We start from the raw sequence: 20,822 nt of genomic DNA, 5'->3' as shown, positions 1-20,822 counted from the left end.
CAAATTTGACTGACATGACCTATCCTTCATAAAGCCATGCTGATTGCTGCTCATAATGCCATTCACTAGGACAACATTTTGAATTTGATCCCTTAACAAACCTTCAAATAATTTGCCCACCACAGATGTCAAATTTACTGTCTTATAATTGCCAGGCTGAGATTGTAATCCCTTTTTAAATATTGGAATGACACCAGTTTTTTGCCAGTCCATATGTACTATACCAGATGAAAGCGAATCTGAGGAAAATCAGAAATAGGGGCCGGTCTATATATATCTATAATTTATGTGTTTGGTGTTTGTGTATATAGGTGATGTACAAAATGGTCACATGTACTGGGCATTTTGTTTCTGTGTGTAGATAGCAGGTTGTTGCTAGTCTTGCTGGGTATTGCTAGACTTGCTTCTCTGGCATAAACGCTGTGTCTATATATTCTAGACTGTGCAATCGTTTGCCATCTACACCTGTAGATGGTTGAAAGATTGCATCTAATCAAATGCAACCCTGAGGCACCAGTTTGTCCCTGCCCAAAGCAATATAAAGGTTAAATTTAGCGGCGTCAGATTACGCATAATGTGATTTACAAGATGGTTTACATTGTCAAGTTAAATGCCATTTCTGGGGAGATTTATGCATTAATTCATAAATCATCCACACATTTAAATTTACAGTAATGCTTTAAAGCTCTAAATACTGTTTTAGACTTCTGTATGGTGTGGTCATTTATCCATTAATACATTCATATATGGAAATTTACCTAGGCGAATGTTTTATCTTTGTGAAAGAAAATAAATGGAGCATAATCTCTACTATAAATAAAGCAAATACATTTTAGAGCTCGTCATTTTGTTACTTTCCTGAATTTTAGTCAATTTGTGCCCACTGCAGACCAGCATATAATTTGCAGCAGATATGAAGGTGCCAGAAACATGAGGCAAAAAGATTTATACTGGTAACTGGATTACAGACGCATGTAGGATACACATTCCCAAAGGGGACCCTGTTCTGAACCCCAAGTCAAGGCAAGTGTCATGTACAATGCCTCCTTGTTCACTTGGCACAGGGGGCTAGTGTGGATCAGTGCAAATAGCACAGGTTTTTTGTGTATAGCAATTAAGTGGACACTTGAAGCCTTAGTAACCACTGAATAACGTAAAACATTTCTGCCTGCTGTTTGTGGTACTCTCTGTGATAAAATTATATTGTGATTTTTGAGCCATAACATGGCCTAGGCAAGCTATCACTTTGCACAGAAAGCCAGATGGATTGGTGCAGATTGGCGGTTTCTATGCCTGCTGTGATTTTAGCCTTTGCAAAGTCACTCTTTTTCACCTTTAGAATCAAAATGGCAGTAGATATAATGAATGCAAAATGACATTGTACTCACAAAAAGTCACTATTAGATATTAAAGAAGCTATAAAGCTTATACAACGTTTTATTATGTGATGATATTTCACATGTACACGAAAATATGAAAGTTGCCATTTATTTCCAGCTGTGCACTGTTTTTAAAAGGTTTTTATGTCTATATAAAACATTACTGACACACTTAGCATACAGTGTCAGGGGCAATCCTGTCCATTTTGCCACCTAAGACGGCCTTCATTTTGCCGCCCTCTTCCCCACTTCACTTACCTTTCAGCGCTGGAGGGGGTCGGGCGGTCCATGTCGCCCCGGAGGGGGTAGTACACGGTCGCCAGTCGCTATTGCAGAGAGCGCAAGAAGAGCAGAATTTCCGTGTTGAAAAATGGAAATTTGCTTCTTAGTTACCAGGAGCGGCATTTTTGCCGCCCCTGGCAACCAGGGGGAGTTGCCGCCTAAAGCGAGTGTCTCAACTCGACTCATTGGTGGAGCTACACTGTACAGTGTCTCTTCCTTTCACCACAATAACATTAAAAGTAAGCTATTTGATAGATTCTCCAATTAAAAAGAATATGTGTATGGATTTTTTAGACCACAAACCTTTCATGTTTTTATGCAAACCAGGCTGTAGTGCAATTTCCCAGCACCTAGTCCAAGATGTAATCCCATTCACATGGTTAGCACTTCTTCGCCAATTTCTCAATAATGATTCTCATATCTTTTGACATCTATGTTTTTCACAGGCTGATGCCAAGATGGTGTGTGATGTGGTGAGCCGCATGGAAGACACAGAGCCTTTCTCTCCTGAGCTGCTATCTGCCATGATGAGACTTTGGGCAGACTCTGGAATTCAGGAATGCTTCAACCGATCCAGGGAATACCAGCTTAATGACTCTGCTAAATAGTAAGTTACTGAAAGAAAATATTATAATGCATTGTCTCTAGCAAGCAATAATTTGGGTCCAACACTGTAAAAGGCTAGCTATCTATCCCAGCTATAGTCAGGTGATCCCACTGGTGTCTAATAAAAGGGCAGCCAAGTTTGGGAGTTTTACTTTGAAAGCAGCTAGTAAGTTGCAGGTAAAACTTAGTCCCTTTGTAAAATGTATAATGAAGCAACAGAATTCTTAATGAATCAGATGAAAATTGAGCGTAGGACTGGCCAGATATGGGATGACTTTGACGTAGTTGGCCAGCTTAAATATATTGCAATATATGGACAAACAATCCCTGTTTTGTTTAAAGGGTAAGGCATTTTTCAGTAGCAGTATGCACAAAATGTCTCTGTCTTAAATATATTGATACATTTTATTACTCATCTTTCTATACAGGCCCTCTCCTATTCATATTCTAGTTTCATATTCAAGCTATTGCATAGTTGCTAGGGTAATTTGGACCTTAGCAACCAGACTGGAGTTGCAAACTAGGCAGCTGCTGAATAAGCTAATTAACTCAAAAATAATAACTTTGTCTCAGAATATCACTCTCTACATCATTCTAAGTTTTCTCAAAGGTTAACATCCCCTTTAAGGTCTACACAGAGCATATGTCTGTGGCAATTGGTAAGAAACTCACAGTCAGTGCCGATTCAGAGGAAAACGCCGCCTGAGGCTGCTCCTGCAATGCCGCCCCCCCTCCCCGGTTTACCCGTCGAGAGGGGAGGCAGGAATTGCGCTCTCTCACATTAGTAAAGCTGAATTTCCGGTTTAAAAACCAGAAATTTGGCTCTTAAAGGTATCAGGAGTGGCTTTTTGCTGCCCCTGGAAACCTCTCTGGCGTGCTGCCTGAGGCGAGTTTCTCAATTCGCCTCGTTGGCGGCGCGCCCCTGCTCACAGTAATTGCCATTGATTTTGCAAAATATTCACAAGATGATACTATTTTAAAATTGCTGGCTAAAGCCATGTGACTTATGTATTAATGTAGGAGAGTAGAGCAGTTAAGTGTATGTCTAGCTATTAAGCCTCTGAGCTACGGCTTATTAAAAGTAAAGCCCATGTGTGTTATATGAACGACAATTTGCAATTTCCTCTAGTTATATTAAACAAAAAGTTATTTGGAAGTCTTGTGGTACATATTGTGGTGCTAGCATTGTTCTTTACTGGGTCTGTTTGTAAATGGCCAGTCTGTAATGAGTTTGATATAACAACTGTACAGGACACAGCTCATTATTAATCTGTCCATCGTTCACACTACTTCTATTGGTATGTCAGTGTTAATTACTGTCATTATCTGTTGAGGTTGTTTAAAGGGGTTGTTCACCTTTAAATTAATGTTTTGTATGCTGCAGTGATGTTCTGAGACAATTATGCAATTGGTTCAAATTTTTTATTATTTGTGTTTTTTGACTTATTTAGCATTTTATTCAACAGCTCTCCTGTTTTCAGTGTCAGCAATCTGGTTGCTAGGGTCCAAATTACCCTAGCGACCCTGCTTTGAATTGAATAACCGACTGGAATATGAATAGGAGAGGGCCTGAATAGAAAGACGAGTCATAAAAAGTAGTAATAACAATACATCTGTAGCCTAACAGAGCATAGATCTGACCCCCATTTGAAAGCTTAAAAGAATCAGAAGAAGGCAAATAATTAAAAAACTATAAAAAAGAAAAAACGAAGGCCAATTAAAAGTTGCATAGCACTGGCCATTCTATAAAATACCAAAAGTTATCCTAAAGGTGAATAACCCCTTAAATTAATCATTCTGTCACTGATTTAGATTCCTTTCAGTCAGAGTGAAACACAGGGATGTCGGAGCAAGGAAATGGCTTGAGTGACTTGGGCCTCCCATTGTTAAAGCACCACACATGACTGTGAGCACACAGTAACATTCACAATCCACTCGTTTTTTTTCTTTGTGCTCTGTGATGTCTTAGTTCTTTCTTGCCAATATTCATTGAGTTGGTATGAATTGCCTCATGCGCTAAAAAGCCTTGCTTATCAGATAGCCAGGTCAGGCAGATTCATATAGTATCTAGATGTAGATCTGTTGAGTAGAACAGCATAACAAGGTTCATGTAGTTGACCTATCATTCACTAGGGGTCATTAACTATACCCAGAAATAAGAGCAAGAGCACTAAGGCTGAGGGCACACAGAGTGTTGGTTCCACTGCTCTCCGCCTGTGTTTTTTCTGCAGGCTGAGAAAAGTGGATCCACGTCTTTCCCCAGCTCCGTTGATCTGCACTGAAAAGTACAGCTTCTGCGTGCAGGTACTCTGAGCAGAGTGGACGTTGGTCCGAAAACGCAAAAGCAGGCATTTTAGGGCTGACCTCTGCTCCGTGTGCCTACACACAAGCAGAAATTGTACTTGTAAGCTCAGATCAATGAAGCTGGGGAAGGGATCTGCTTCTCTCAGCCTTAAAAAAAAAAAAACAGACTGAGAGGCGAGCCAACGCTCCATGTGCCCCCAGCTTAAGGGATGCAAAAACAAGTGTTCATATAGAGAGAACTCAGACTGGGATCTGGCTGCATTTGATGCATGCTATGGCAGGGCCCAGTTGTGGACACAACTCTCTAACTTGTTAGCCTCAGTGACATAGAAGGGGCAGAAATGGTGGACTGTACTTATTTTTGCACTCTGCACGCTGTCTTCAATGTAGATGAGCCCTGCTATATTCATAAGCCATGTTATATAATACATTTTTAACAAAAAAGGCTGATAAGCACCAATAGCCATGTCTACCAATAATAATCTTCTAATCTCATTCTGTGTGACAACCTCTTTTTTTTTTTTTTTTTTTTTTTTTTTTAAACTGCTTCAGTTCATTTTTTTAAACTGCTTCAGTTCATTTTTTGAGCTTTCAAATAATATCTACCTCAAAGGCAACACCTGTTTCCTTTGCGTGTGTGACTTTTTATCCTGCGGCTCGGTCACATCACTACGCTTTTTTTTAATTGGTATGTTGGGCATGGAGACAGGAGATGCAAGCCTTCTGTACTACAGACTGCAACCTCTTTCTGACAAACACACCCACCACTCCATTCCCCTATCAGACATAGAAACAGGGGATGGCTACACAGCGCTGTTATTACTATGATAAAGTCTACCCTATTGCTACCAGCCAATCCCTTAACTCTTCAGTATATCCTGGTTACCATAGTGATTGTGAAATCTCTATATTTGCACTGATCTGTGATGCTGATCATGTCAGGAGGAGTGTGTGTTTATTTCAATATATTCTTTATTGACCTGAAGATAAATGTGTGCAGAATGTAATAACCCATTTGATTAGTATTGTCGTTCTTATGAAGAGATAACATAACACAGACATTTTTACATGAGCATTTTACATTTGGTAGAAAATGAAGACAAGTAAACGTTATTACTAAAACAGGTGCTGTTGGTGAGTGGGCTGGATTAAGGCTTCTGCTTGCCCTCCATAAAATCTATAAAAGGAGAATACATTTATTGTGAGGGAAGGGGAAAGCTATTTGTGTGCATGTTTTGGAAATTATGGCTTGCCAATAGACATTCTGATGATGTCAGGAACACTGGTAAATTGTGGGTGGCATGTTATAGAGATAGCAAGAAAGAGAAAATTGTAATGGTGAATAATATCAGTTAGAACCAGGGTTCCTATAAAATGCCATTTGTATTGTGTTTAACCTCCTCCTGAACATGATGCAGGTTTTAACAAAAAAACCTACCGGTATGGGATCCCTTATATAGAAGCCCATTATCCAGAAAGCTTCAAATTACGGAATGGCCATCTCTTATAGACTCCATTCTATCCAAGTAATCCAAATTTTTAAAAATAATAACCTTTTTCTCTGTAATAATAAAACAATACCTTGTACAATGAATCCTTATTGGAAGCAAAACCAGCCTATTGGGTTTATTTAATGTTTTCATGATTTTCTAGTAGACTTAAGGTATGAAGATCCAAATTACAGAAAGATCAGTTATCTGTGAAACCCCAGGTCCCGAGCATTCTGGATAACGGTTCCCATACCTGTATCTTAAAAGAGCTCTGGGAATAGGAATTGAGAAATTAAAGGAGAAGTCAACCCCTTTGGCGCTAAAATCCCTCCCCTCTCCCTTGTGTTGCCCCCCCTCCCCCCTGACCTACCTCCCCCCAGGACAAATGCCCCTAAATTGCTACTTACCCCTCCGTGCAGGTCCTGTCCATGGAATTCAGAGGCGCCATCTTCTCCCGAGTGGTCTTCTTCCTGGATTCTTCCTTCCCAGCGTTTGGCGGTGCATGCGCAGTAAGAGCATTTGCCGGTTCAGCTCTACTGCACATGCGCCGAAAGTCACAAAGTCTGCGAAAAAAGAAATCCGAAAACTTCTTGACTTTCGGCGCATGCAAAGTAGAGCTGAACCAGCAAATACTCCTGCTGCGCATGCGCCGCCAAACTCCGGGCAATCCAGGAAGGAGACCGCACGGGAGAAGATGGCGCCTGCGAACTCCGTGGAAATGACCTGCGCCAAGGGGTAAGTAGCAACTTAGGGGCATTTGCCCGGGGTGGGGGGTAGGTAGGCCAGGGGGAGGAGCGGGGGGGGCAACACAGGGGAGGGGGAGGGATTTTAGCGCTGAAGGGGTTTAGTTCTCCTTTAAGCATGAGCTTGAAGGGGATAAAATAAAACTGACCAACTGAGGCAGTGAACCTCATATATACCTGTATTAGTTCCCTTCTACTTCATGTTATCCTCATGTAATGTAATATAGTATTCCTGATTCAAAACTGATCAAAATGCTTAGGGAGAACAAAAGCCTAAAGAAGAATATGGCTAAAAATGCTTTATTTTATATAGTGGACCAGTAGTTGGGCATCCCTATAACAGTAATGATTCAGGTCCTCAAAGTAGTCCACAGCAGCTCCCATTATTGTTTGGCCATCATTTAAATGTGAGAGAGTGCACACGCTCACGCCATCTACTAGACTACTACTGCTGATAAGCTAAGTTTAAGGGTCATAAGAAAATGAGTTTACATTTGTAATAGAAATGGAGGCTGGGCTAATTCGTATATTGAAATGAAGACTGCAGTTTCTCCACTACCATGCAATGTTGATCTGAATTATTTACTAATCAACAATGTATCATGAATTTTATATTGCATATAAAAGGGATAGGTAGAGGGTAAGAGGGTGGAGATGTATAATTCCCCCATCCTTTAAAAAATATGGTTTGGCAAACACAGGCATCATTGTATTCATTGGGATGGCTACAGGTCTCCACTCTATAAAAAACGAAGTGCAAACATCTGCATCAATTTTCCAAAACAGGAAGGCAGTAAGCAAAGTACACAAAAAAATGACATTGTTCCCGGTTTGCACTTTGCACACTACCACCTTCTTCTTAAAGGAGAAAATTAATATGACTAAAAATGCCATATTTTATATACTGAACTTATTGCACCAGTCTAAAGTTTCAGCTTCTCAATAGCAACAATGATCCAGGACTTCAAACTTGCCACAGGGGGTCACCATCTTGGAAAATGCCTGTGATACTCACATGTTCATTCAGTGGGCTCTGAGCAGCTGTTGAGAAGCTAAGCTCAGGGTAGTCGCAAATTATCAAGCAGAAAATGAGGTTGGCCGGTAATATAAGCTGATGCTACAGCCTACAGGGCTGATAATTAAATGTGCTGCCATGTAGTAATTATCTGTATTAATAACTAATCAGCCTTATATTAATGACATTTGTATTCTATGTGTACTATATATTGTGAGTTGGTCCCTAAGCTCAGTTAGTGACAGCAGCACAGAGCATGTGCAGTGAATCAGCAGAAAAGAAGATGGGGAGCTACTGGGGCATCTTTGGAGGCACAGGTCTTCCCTGCTAAAGGGCTGTGGTTGTCTTGGGTTGGTATAGAAGTCCAAAACACAATGTACAACATTTTTTGACTACTTCTTTAGTTAAGCTTTAGTTTTCCTTTAAAATGAGCACTAAATTCTGTTATTGGGGTATCATAACAGTTTCCTTGATTTAATTGTATTTCTAGAGACCCTTTTTCAAATGTTATCATTGATGGCTGCTGACCAAGTCACTGCTAGTGTCCTAACATATGTCCTAGTGACCCTAAGTGCTGACTACCTTAATTGCTATAAAGTGCTGTGTGTCCCATGAGAGAAAGGTACTGCATTAATCTTGCATTATAATAGCTGGGTTGTTTTAAAAATGATTTAGCTGCCCATTCCCATCAGGAAATCCAAGCCTGTTAGAACAACTCATTGTGCTTTCAGTATCCCAGGGCTAGAATGATACAGACTTGAGTAATAGGCGGAGTTTCCTGCTAAACCGTCGCAGAATTTGTTTAATTGTAATATTATTTTTTATATTTAGAAATGAAAAGTTAAATGTATGTTCTTTACATTACATGTGAATATTAGATATCTTCAACAGTTTCTCTATATAACTGAAAAAAGACAATTCTGTGTGGATTAATTCCTCGATATGCACTGCTAATCAGTGTATTTTAATAATTTACAATTATTTAAATAATTAACATATCCCCTTTAAGAGCTCAAAGATAATGTTTAATCATAGGTCTGCTGTTTTTTTTTGGTGTAAATCCTTCTAATGAGCCACTGTCTGAGAAAATCAATTTCTTCAGCAAAGGATAATTTAATTGAACAGAAAAATGTATATCGTGCCACCGTGCTAGTTATGTAATTGTCAGTATTTTTTATTTTTACTGCTAATAACCTGAAACTTACTGGACTTTCATTTATAGAAAAGATTTCAGGGAGATTTGAGGTCACTGCCTTTCACCACTTCTGTCTCTGCATTTAATATAATTTAGCTTTCCTGCATACACATGGATTTAACTCCATTCCAAATCGTGCACTTTACAGATCCCTGTTGTGTTTATCTGCTGCCCACTTGTAAGGGGTAGATATTTCATAAGTTAATTTTGTATAAATTGTTTTATTTCTGTTATAGTCACTAGATAACACTGGTAGGTAGGGGGCCCCATTGAGGAGGTTCTAGAGCAGATTCTTCACTGTGGCACATAGAGGGGATTGACCCTAGACCTAGAGACTCTATATAATGGGAAGAAGTGTGGACCCCTTCCTCTTTGAGTCATGGGAGAAGACAAGAGTGAATGATGCCAGGGAGCCTGAGAATTTGGTGAGGTGCTGAAGTGAGATGATAGGGTAGCTAGTGATTGGTTGGGTGGTGAGAGAAGTAAAGAAGGAGGCCAGTGCCATGACAGTACCTCACCATTATGGGACCCTGTGAAGAAGGAACTAGGAATAGATAGGCCCTAGTATGTTTAACACAGGTTTACCCCTGTGCCTCTCATATGTGAAGTGCAGAGCACATGACCTGAATAGAAGAGGCAGGAAGGTAGGCAACAGATGGGCCCTGTGGTCTGGGATGCCTTGTTCCATTTATTGGTTGTTAAACAACCATCACTGAAGAAGCTATACTGTCATGTGAATAAATTTGTCCCTGTGTTCATCAGCAAGACCGTGTGGACCTCCAGTTTATTCTCCTCTAAGTGTTTAACTACAAGTGTGCTTTGTGACAGTGGTGTGTACCCTGAGGGGTTATTTTGGCCAATTATTCAAAAAGTTATTGTGCACCATGAAACACACTCCCCCAGTGCTGTGTATTCATCCCAGCCCTTTTACTCTTTTTCCATTTTATCTGGGCAAAACCCACTACATTGTGAGTAAGAATTATGGCTATTTGTGTGCATATTTATATTGTACTTAGCCCTTGCCTTCATAAATGAGCCATAAAGAGTTATGACTGCACCACAGCTACTCTACTATACCTCAGCAATATCTTTGACACCAGCTCTTTGTTCCTGACAAATAATACAAGGCAAACGCCGAAAAGATGCAGAAACCTGTGTGTTACCATCTTATCTTTTGTACAAAGGCCCCAGAGGTGGTGTTAGAGGTGGTGGTAGAGGTGGTGGTAGAGGTGGTGGTAGAGGTGCATTTTTTAAATGGATTTTAATGTATCATGCATTGTTTTGAAAAAGTGTATGGTGCCACAGAGTACAATGGATAGTATTTTCCTTTAGTAGTACTTAACATTGTGGGTGCGCTTTTTCATTGTTTATTATACTAACTATAGATGGCCAACTGACAGGATGGAAGGCATCACTCATTGGTCTTAGTTCTAAATTGTGTGCAGACCTCTCCCTCTCTCTTTTGTTCCTCCTTTGTGAATTCATTGCTTGTGTCTTGAACGATGGCCTCAGCACAGTTCCTGTAAGGCATCCTTCTTTGATTCTTGTTAGAATGGTGAGAACAGAACCAGAAGACCATGGATCAAAGAGATGAAAGTGATGTCAGATCCACAGGGGCTAACAGATTCTAAAGTTTATATAAACTCTTCCTCTGTAATCATAAACTAAGCAAACACGTCCCTGAAAGTTAAACAGTTTTTTTTTTTCCTTACTCCTACTGTACTCGTGTGCCTGAATATTGGTAGCGCTCTGATAACGTAGACCTCTTATAATATTTTACTGCACCTCTGCTGCAGATAAAAAGTAATTTGCTCAAGGAGGAACAAGCTAATAGTCAATATCTGTCATTACAGTTTCTGGCAAATTACTGTTGAAAGTTTAATGGCTGTTAATATGTAGGCTTCTGTATATGTGCCAGGAATTATTACAGACCAGGTCCCATCAAACATGGTTTCGTCACTCAAAAATTATATATTCGCCTCTGCATTGAAGTTTACAAACTCTTGACTCTTTAATTTACATGATTTATATGATTCTTTCTTATTACTAGATATCAATAATCAATGTGGCTTTCAAATAATTTACCAAGAGTGTTCCCCTTTCTTTTTTTTCCAGCTACCTAGACAGTTTAGATCGGATCGGAGCTCCTGATTATCAGCCTACAGAACAGGATATCCTGCGAACCAGAGTGAAGACCACTGGCATTGTAGAAACTCACTTCACCTTCAAAAACCTTCACTTCAGGTTAGTGCCTCCTTTTTTTTTTAAGTTCTTAATATGTATCTAAAGCTATGACATATCCCCTCTAAGGATAAGGGCACACCTGGAGATTCGGGGAGATTTAGTAGCCCGGCGACTGATCGCCTCTACTTTGGGGCAACTAATCTCCCCGAACTACTTCCCTGTGTCTTCTACCTGCTTCAATGAAAAAATGCCTGTGCCAATGCACTCGCGGTGCTTTGATTTCTAAAGTTTACTCGTGAGGAAACTTGGGTGCGACTTTGGAAATTGAAGTGCCGCAAGTGCATTGGCGCAGGTGTTTTTTCATTTTAGCAGGCGGAAGACGCGGGGAAGCAGTTCAAGGAGATTAGTCGCCCCAAAGAAGAGTTGATTAGTTGCCGGGCGATTAAATCTCAACGAATCTCCAGGTATGCCCTTACCCTACCCTGACGTAAAGATTTTCTTCTTTGAGTTCGTTGCAATCTTCCGACCGATCACTAACCATTCAGATAAAGTAGTAAAAAGAACAAATATGACAATGTTCTGGTCATGGGTTGACAGGCAGCAATCGTACAAAAGTTATTTCTGACAAATAGTACTGACCGTCACCCATAGATGTCGTCAGATAGGTTATTATAGTTAGCCAATATAAATCTTTTAATCTGTCTGATCGACTGAACGACCGATTGCCATGGTATGAAAAATTTCGGGACACCCCCACAGACGATCCAAAAATTGTATGAATCTTCTTTTCGTATGACGACATTGTTGCGTCTGTGAACAGCTTTAGCCGCATTTGTGACACAAGCACACACAGCAGATTATGTGCAAAGCAAATTGTGCTTGCCCACATCTATTTAGTTCTTGTTTAAACCAACCCTTCTTTGTGCACAGACAATTTTTAAATACTGCTCTTAAAGGATAACTTTCCCTTTTGTACCTACGGACAAAGCTTAAAGAAGGCCTATCACCCAGACATTTTCAAGTCATTTGACAAGTCTTTGTCAAATTATACATGATACCCAAATAATTTTTTATTAAAACATCGCCTGTTAGAAACTTGTCAATCATATATTACCTGCCCCGTCACTAAGCCTTGGGCATAGAGGAGGGCCAGACAATTACTTTCACTTTCCAGTCTGCTCTTCCTAGATATCACTGCACTCCTTGCATTCCCCCTCCCATTTCACCATGTAATTGTGCAGCCAGTGCATGGGCATGGATATCGGGTGCCCCATTCGTGTGCATAAACAAGATTTTGGTATGATGTAAAGCTTGCCTCGATAACAGTGCCTACAAAATGGCATCTGCCATCCTTTTTGTGATTATTGTGAATTCCATGGCTAAAAAAAAACAAGATTTCTATAATTTTTATAGTGTAAGTGAGGTTTATTTTGCTTGACTAACATCATAAAATAGGATTTAGAATTATTCCTTAAGGTGACAGGTCCCTTTTAATATGAAGGATACTCCTTCTTGTTGGTGAGATGCTGCCACCAGTTATACAGCCCATTTTCTTTTGCAATGCAGACATGGAGTATGCTTGCCTTTGGTTTAACTGTTTGAAAGACTAAAGGCAGCCATAATCAGGCAAATCATGTAAAGGTAATTGATCAGCACCCAAGCTGAATGGACTAACAACTTATGAGGTGCCATAGACGTTATTGCCGCCTTCCTATTGGTACCTGTCATAAGAGCAGGACTTGAAGATCAACCTTGCTCTGGCTGACATAGTGCATCAGCAGATGACATTTTTAAACCTTCCTGATTAAGAAACAGATCAATATTCATGGGATATAGATTGGGGTCATCCAGCCAGTACAAACGTAATGAAAATCGTGCAAAACTTTATATTATTTTATTGGGACATGTATGGTTAGCTTTAGGACTTTGCTGTAGGACTGTGCTACACTTGGGGGCAAATTGTGCTTGTGTGGTAAAGGTTTTTACTGCTTGGCCACATAATAGGTGACAACTTTGTCCCCAGTTTGTGTGACTCATTTGGTATTGAGGGGAGGGGGGACTGGACAAATGCAAAAACTACCCCTCATAATATATATATCATGCCACTTTCAAATAACTGAAATATAAAAACAAAGGATATTAATAATACAGGTATGCAATCCATTATCTGGAAAGTTCTGAATACTGGAAAGGCCATCTCCCATAGACTCCATTTTATCCAAATAGTCCAATTTTTTTTAAAATTATTTCCTTTTTCTCTGTAATAATAAAACTGTACATTGTACTTGATCCAAACTAAGATATAATTAATCCTTATTGGAAGCAAAACCATCCTATTAGGTTTATTTAATGTTTAATTGATTTCTAGTAGACCTTATACGGAAAACCCCAGGTCCCAAGCATTCTGGATAACAGACAATGGGCCAAACTGCAGCTGTACACTGCAGATAGTCATTGTTTGCTTTTTTCCAATATTTCTTACAGAATCTTGCAGACATTTAAGTCGAAATAAGTAGAAAAAATTAACATGCGGAAGGGAAAACACATTCCTTATTTATGAATAGAAGTCAGGAGTGCCCTCTGGTGGCTGTGCTTTGTACATCAAACAATAACATCAGCGCTATAAGTGCTTTTAAGCGGGGAATATTATTCTGTTTGAAAAGTCTAATAATACCCTTTGGTAACGATAGGCTAGTTAACAGCTCACCAATTACTTCTACTGGCTTGGGTGCATCAAGCCCCGAACCCTGCGCTTAAAAGATAAATCAGCCTCCACTTCAATAATGTAGTTCAACGACTCACAGAGGATAAATCTCTTACCAAATCGATGTTTTGACCTGGGTGCAGCCGCCCCGAGTCCATTGCCAAGAGAATCACGGCAGCCACAGCAGTCAATCTTTTTGCGACAGCGCACTCCGGATCCCACAAACAGACTGCCGAAGTCGAGAGTTGCAGTTAAAAAGGCATAAGCTTTATTTGAACATTAGATATATGTAAAAGCGTCCGAGGTCTGACACGGTTTCATGTCTACGCACTTCCTCAAAGGTCTCTGAGGAAGTGCGTAGACAAGAAACCGCGTCAGACCTCGCTTATACCTTTTTAACTGCAACTCTCGACTTTGGTGGTCTGTTTGTGGGATCCGGAGTGCGCTGTCGCGAATAGATTGATTGCTGTGCTTTGTACAGCTTAAGAAATGCAGTTTAGTAGAAAAGTTTATACAATACATGGTTTCATATCTGTGCTAGTGATCAGTAGATTATGACATTTGAGAGTTGCTGCAGTTTAGCCTGGGGAAAAATAAATTTTCTACATAAGTTAGTAGACCGACATAATTAGCTGGTCCTTGCAGGGACACTAGTATTATTTCTGTGGGAACTGGTTGATTCTTTTTTTTTTTTTTTTGCCAGTTGAGATTTTTTCTTTTTCCCTCAGTTATTCAACAAATGGGTTAACTCACACCCTGTGCTTAGCAACATTGATTCTCTAATAGAGCCTGTGCTTCATAAACTATACCTATTCATTTGGAGGCTCCTCAGCTGTTGAAAACTTGCACCCCATATGTTGTGAGGTGCCAGGAGTTACATGTTGTAGTTTAGGGCCACTACTTCTGTTTTGCTTTTTTTTTTATGCCCCATTACTTCCTTTTGTTGCGTTTAGGCTCCCCTGTTTCTTTTTGCTTGCATGCTTGTATAATGCAGTATTAGCACAGAGTGAAGAGAAAACCTTGGGATTTTCCTATATTCTTTCCAGAATATCAAAAATATAGAGTGAAACGTCTTCTATATACCATTCTTTTTTGGCTGTTGACATTTCCACTTATGTTTTGTCACCCACTATTGTAAACATTTTGGCCCTCTTTTTGTGTTTTTGCAGGCTGTTTGATGTTGGGGGGCAGCGATCAGAGCGTAAGAAGTGGATTCACTGTTTTGAGGATGTGACGGCTATCATCTTCTGTGTGGCACTTAGTGGGTACGACCAGGTCCTTCATGAAGATGAGACAACGGTGAGTTTTAGATGTTGTTTTTTCCCATTCTGGGGAGTGATCCCCTAAATCAGTATTTCATTGTTATTATATGTAATGTGTATGTGTCTTGGTTTGTATTCAAGTTTTAATTTTAAAGTTCATGGAATTCTCTCAGAAGCTCAGTGGCCTTTGGCTTTCTGCTTTTCAACAGGATCCATAATTCCAAGTTTATTTTTTATACTTGATAGAACAATAGTAACAGATATGGATATTTTTCAGTACTGGCATGTAGCTATATGGCTGCTTGTTCATATTTGTCTGATATTTCTGTTGTGCAACTATACTGAGAACTGTTCCGCCAGCCTCCTTTCCTCCCCCATTGCACCATATGGGAATACATTTGACTGCTTCCCTTTTTGCTTTGTGTGACAAGTTACTTTATTTCTTTTCATTGGTTAGACCAGGCTCGTTCCTTTCACTTCAATGTAGCCAATCATTCTTGTTTGCATGGCCTGTATCCAACCTTCCCCCTGAATCAATCTCTTCCCCTTTCTATGGCCTTATTTATTTTTATCCCTTCCCATTTATGTGGCCAGGATTCTGCCTTTACATTAAAGGACTAGATTCATTCCTTCTCTTTACTATGGCCTTTGTACATTTTTTCTTCTCCTACTGTCCCCAAAATGGACCGCTTGCCTTTATACTTTTCACCGCCCATACAGCACACTTCACACTATTTGTCATATTGATTTCTGTTGGTTGGTTCTTTCCCTTCCACCACATTTTGTTCTTGTTGGTTAACACTGTGCCAATTTATGTCAAGACCACATTGACCATAACTTTCCTGTACTTTTGTCCTGTAACCATTGGCCATGTTAAGTTGTCATGGGTGGAAAGGTTTCCTCATTTCTCATTGCATTCCACCTGCCTCTTTCCATATTTTTTCTTTTCACTCTCTGCAAGCTATACGTTTCCCTGTGTGCATGCCTTCAGTATTGTCGTGCTATTCTTCCTTAATTACTGCTTAATAATTATTCATGTTACTTTTAATACTTAAAGACTGACCTCTCCTCTGCCTGCACCCCTCCATCCTCATTTCTTTCTTAGGGTCTGCATAAATATCCTGCATGCACCTATACGGAGATAGATCCTTGCTGGTCAGTCTTAATACATCCTCTTCTCTATGGCACACTTCCAGTCTTTGTCCTCATGTGGTGCAATTTCCATATTTATAGCAGCCCAATGAAGAATGATGGAGAGGTAGCAATTAAAGCTATTGTAGAATGCATTAGTGTTGATTTAGCGGAAGCCAAATAAAAAAACAGTTGAAATCAAAATGCTTCTAGATATTTATCATTCTTTGCTAGAGGATCCAGATTTTTATATATATATATATATATATATATATATATATATATATATATATATATATATATATATATATATATATATATATATATATATATATATATATATATATATATATATATATATATATATATATACATTTTTTATATATATATATTTTTAAATATATATATCATTTTATTATGCCTTAATTAGCAAACTTATATTGATATCTTCTGTTTTTTATTGTATTACCTGTGTGCTTTGAATATCTGATTTCTTTAATTCCAAAAAAGCAGCCTATAATTCATTGAGGTGTGAGTTTTACAGAGATGGTTGATGTTTAGGGTAATATACAGCAATCAAGTTTATATATTAATGAAAATGTTCAGTTAGTATTTGTGGTAAATCTTTGGTGTTCTTTGTATATGACTTTCAATTTTTATGCACATGCAGGGGGGTTTGCAGTAATCAGTTGGTAAGCTCTATGATGCCTGTTGGTACTGTATGCTGCTTTTAAATATTTGCTTTCCTGAGCTGAAAGGTGGTGCTATGAGCAAATAACTTGTTTTTGCAGAAAACAGCACTGCATGCCGAGATTAGTGGCATTTATCGTACTAGAATTGTACTGGTACCAGTATTGGTAACTGCTTTCTAATCCATTGGTTTTTATAATGTGCTATGTGTCAGTAACAGACACAGCAGAATTTAGTTCTAATGCAGTCATTGCTGTATATAACTAGATGTATTAGAAATCAAGGATGTACCAAACCCATTCAATTCCATATCAGAGCAAATGATTCCGACAAATCTAAATGCTAACTTGTTTATTCAATCTCCCACAAATTGCATAATCTAAATATGTGTCCCCTTCCAATATCTGGTGCCTTAAAGTCGCATGCCTTTAAGATTGTTTCACTGAGCACAAAGTTTTCGGCCAAATCCTAGAAAAAGTCCTGGGATTAGGCAGAAACTCCCAATGGAATCTTGGATTTGGTGCATCTCAAGTAGAAATGCAGTATAACAGATATGCTCCGTTCTTGCTAATGTTTTTCAAGCTCTTAAAAATATGAATATGTTGTATGTGCTTGTTTTATTTACATATTCTAACCAGTACTTACATGTAATATATTTATCCCAATCTTGCCCTAAAAGATGCTAGTCAATAAACTCTTAAGATGATACACAATCGGCGTACATAGGGTATATCTCTGACTAAACCAAACTTGCTTTCATGGATGTCATTTTTGTGGCATACATAGACAAACAGTAGTAATAAAAATAATAAATTGCCCATCTGTCAATTGGCTTGCTTTGATAAATGCATATGGTAATGTAGCAATTTTTCTTTGCTATAGCACTACAGAGCTCCAATGGCAGCATGCAGATGCTTCCATTTTAGTCATTCAGTTATTCTTTGCCTGCAGATGGCTCCAGGTCATGCTCAATCCCTAGTCCCACCAAAATATACACATATAATAGGATAGCAAGTGATAAGTGCAGTCCTCACTATAATCCTGGCTCAGAATCATTCCATGAAATCAGCTTGCTGGCTTCCTTCTTATACAGGGGTAAATGTGGAATACACAAATAATGAGAAGTGTTTAACATGGAATTTACACATTCAAAACAGAACATACATTGTATAGGGAAAAGTTACAATTGTGTCCATATACTGTTGATATTTACAGTATAATGCCCCAGTTTTTGGATCTGTTTGCACCTTATAATTTTCATATCCTCTCCAAAATGCACTGACCCAACATAACCATTTTTTGCACCAAATCACTCTGTTCCCACTTACGGTAGTACAGAGGTGCAGCTTTTCATAATTCTTCCACAATCATATTGTCTGAATTTAGGGTTGCCCAGATTCAGACTTCAAGGTCTACCTGTAGGGGAAATTTCCAGGTTGCAGTTTGCAATGTGTGTTATGTTAATTGATGATTAAAGACAAATGGAGAAATCATAAACTTGGATTTACAGGTTGTATTAAAATGTTATGTTTACTATGAGAGACAAAGAACCAAATCGGGAAAGTAAAAACTAGAGTGAAAATTGCCCAGATGTGGTAACCCATAGCAACCAATAAGATTTTTGCTTTTAAAGTGTTACCTTTAAAGGGGCCTTAATGATTGGCTGCTAAAGATCATTAGAACTGTAGAAAACACCTTTTACACCTTTAATTACATAACCCCCATAGTGCAAAAGAGCAGTTGCCAACAGCAACAGATCAGATTGATCAAATTATAGCAATGACCTGATGACCTGGTGGTTATTATTAATGTTCATAAATTAGCCATATATGTTCTAGATTTCTCAAGTGCAGTCGCCAGTAGCAACCAGTCTTTGCTGAGCATTTTGTTGTTTTTGCAGGTGTGTTAAGTGCATATTTACCGTAATACAACTAAAAAAGCAGCTATTTTATTGTGGGTGGGGTGCTTTATAATAAATCTAATAAATGGTCCTTGTTTGAAAATGTTCTGCCAATTCTACGTAAAATTTGTTGATTTTCTTATTTTATTAAACAGTATAGAGAGAATAAATTTATTCTTGCTTTACATGGACTCTGACGGATATTGTGAAGGGAAAAAAACTGTCCACATTTCCTTCCTTCCTTTCAGTTTAGAGGGCCTAGATCAGCCTGAAATTACTGCTTGTTACCACTAATTTCTCACACCGTCTTCTGTCCTCATTCTATTTAATGTGTTCTATCCTGGTAATGCCATTTCAGTGCACTCCAGCCTCTCTTATGAGTTGTATATAACTTCCCGTGCTAAATACTCCAATGTCGCCCCACCTCAATTAATTAACTCCAATTCACCTAGTTTTATTTCCTAACCTCACAATCCAAGCTGTTGCCCCTTTTACTTGCTGACCCCAGCAGTCCCAACAATGTGTATTCACGCTGCATTAATCTCATATTTAACCTTATCCTGAGGGCACATTCCTTCATCTCTTTGTATATCATGGCTTTATAAAAAGCTCACTAAACTGGAACAACTGAACAGCTTTTAAGTGGTGATTTATACCAAGGGTACCACAAAAATTATAAAGTGAATAAAGTATCCCCTCTTGTAAAATAAAAGGATATTATAAGGTGTTCCATGAGCATCTAAAAGCACAAGGCTGAAGGCAGAGTATTTTTATACAGGTCATTGAACTTCGAGAGAGTATTCTCCTATATACATCTGTTTCCACCATGCTGCAGGGACAATACCTGACTCGTGCTTTATCTGGGGAACGTACTGATGCTTTATAGAAATATACTGTACATAGCCAGTGACATGCTATCTGTCAGTTGTTCACTCTTCTTTAGTCAAGTCTTTTCCTTCCTGTAAGTTCTTGGAAATATCATTTGTCAGTTATATTGTGGGTAGTTGCAAACATAAATCAAATTCACACATGACATAGACCCACAGCTGGGCCTACAGATACAACATGAAATGTGTCTTGGGACTGGTAACTGAAGAAAGTTATCTGAGCCTTACGGTGGGGTTGGGGTATAAAGCCATTTGTTATAATTGTGATGGGATTCATGCAAATATTTGATAAAGTGAGGTTATTTAGGAACCTCTTTCTACAATTTTGTTAATTATTTCTGTAAAACTAATATGAGCTCTCTTCACTTTTCTGTATCTGGACTGTTAGAATTTGGAGTGCATCTGCCACCAGTTGCTGGTTGCTATGCTCTTTCTAGAAGTGCAGGAGAGCTGCAGCATTACTTTGGAGCCTGAGAGGTCTGATAAAGGGTGATGAGTGCTGCACCTCTCTTGTATCTTTGTATTTTCACTATGTGGTGTCTTGTAAAGGTCCTCAAAACGTGATTTGGGCACTCATCTACTTTGCGCTTTTCTTTCCTTTTTAATACTCTTGCTTTGTTTAACCCTTTGAGCTGCTGGCCTGCATTTCCTTCATTTGCCAAGTGTTGTGTTTCAATCTGGCAATGGTGTGCAGGTACTTTCTTACCGCCAGGTTTTTCGGCTCTAACCACAAACTGTAACAACACACGGTGTGTGACCTGTTGCCTGCTGTTAACCGCGTGACTCTGTGGTGTGCTTCGTCTTGTGTTCACTTGCTTTCTGCTCTCATGGTCCTGCTGGGAAAGTGTCTGCACAACCCTCTTTCTCCAAACATCTCTGCGCCTTCAACACTTCAAACCTTTACTACTTCTTCTACCGTCCAACCCCTTCTAATAACGACCACATATCCAGCACATATTGAGAAACCCTTCAGATATAGCAGGTATGAAGCTTTATTTTAAGACAGCCAAGAGTTGGAAGCAACAGGGATGTGTGACCTGTTTGGAGATC

The 20,822-nt window shown here is 39.1% G+C and overlaps 1 protein-coding gene across 2 annotated transcripts in view; it reads left to right on the top strand.

Annotated features, from left to right (window-relative positions):
• The window catches only part of LOC108714022 (guanine nucleotide-binding protein G(o) subunit alpha), a 115,290-nt gene that overhangs the window by 74,314 nt on the left and 20,154 nt on the right, over nucleotides 1-20,822 (top strand). For both annotated transcript variants that reach the window (XM_018257850.2, XM_018257849.2), the window contains exons 4-6: nucleotides 2,108-2,268; nucleotides 11,130-11,258; nucleotides 15,072-15,201. In XM_018257850.2, the coding sequence (XP_018113339.1) occupies nucleotides 2,108-2,268; nucleotides 11,130-11,258; nucleotides 15,072-15,201 (420 nt within the window). The remainder of the gene's footprint in view (nucleotides 1-2,107; nucleotides 2,269-11,129; nucleotides 11,259-15,071; nucleotides 15,202-20,822) is intronic.

Source organism: Xenopus laevis, chromosome 4L (assembly GCF_017654675.1).
Source record: "Xenopus laevis strain J_2021 chromosome 4L, Xenopus_laevis_v10.1, whole genome shotgun sequence".
In the NCBI taxonomy this organism is placed as follows: Eukaryota; Metazoa; Chordata; class Amphibia; order Anura; family Pipidae; genus Xenopus; species Xenopus laevis.
The sequence above is the reverse complement of the archived record's forward strand: the minus strand, read 5'-3'. Positions and strand labels throughout refer to the sequence as shown.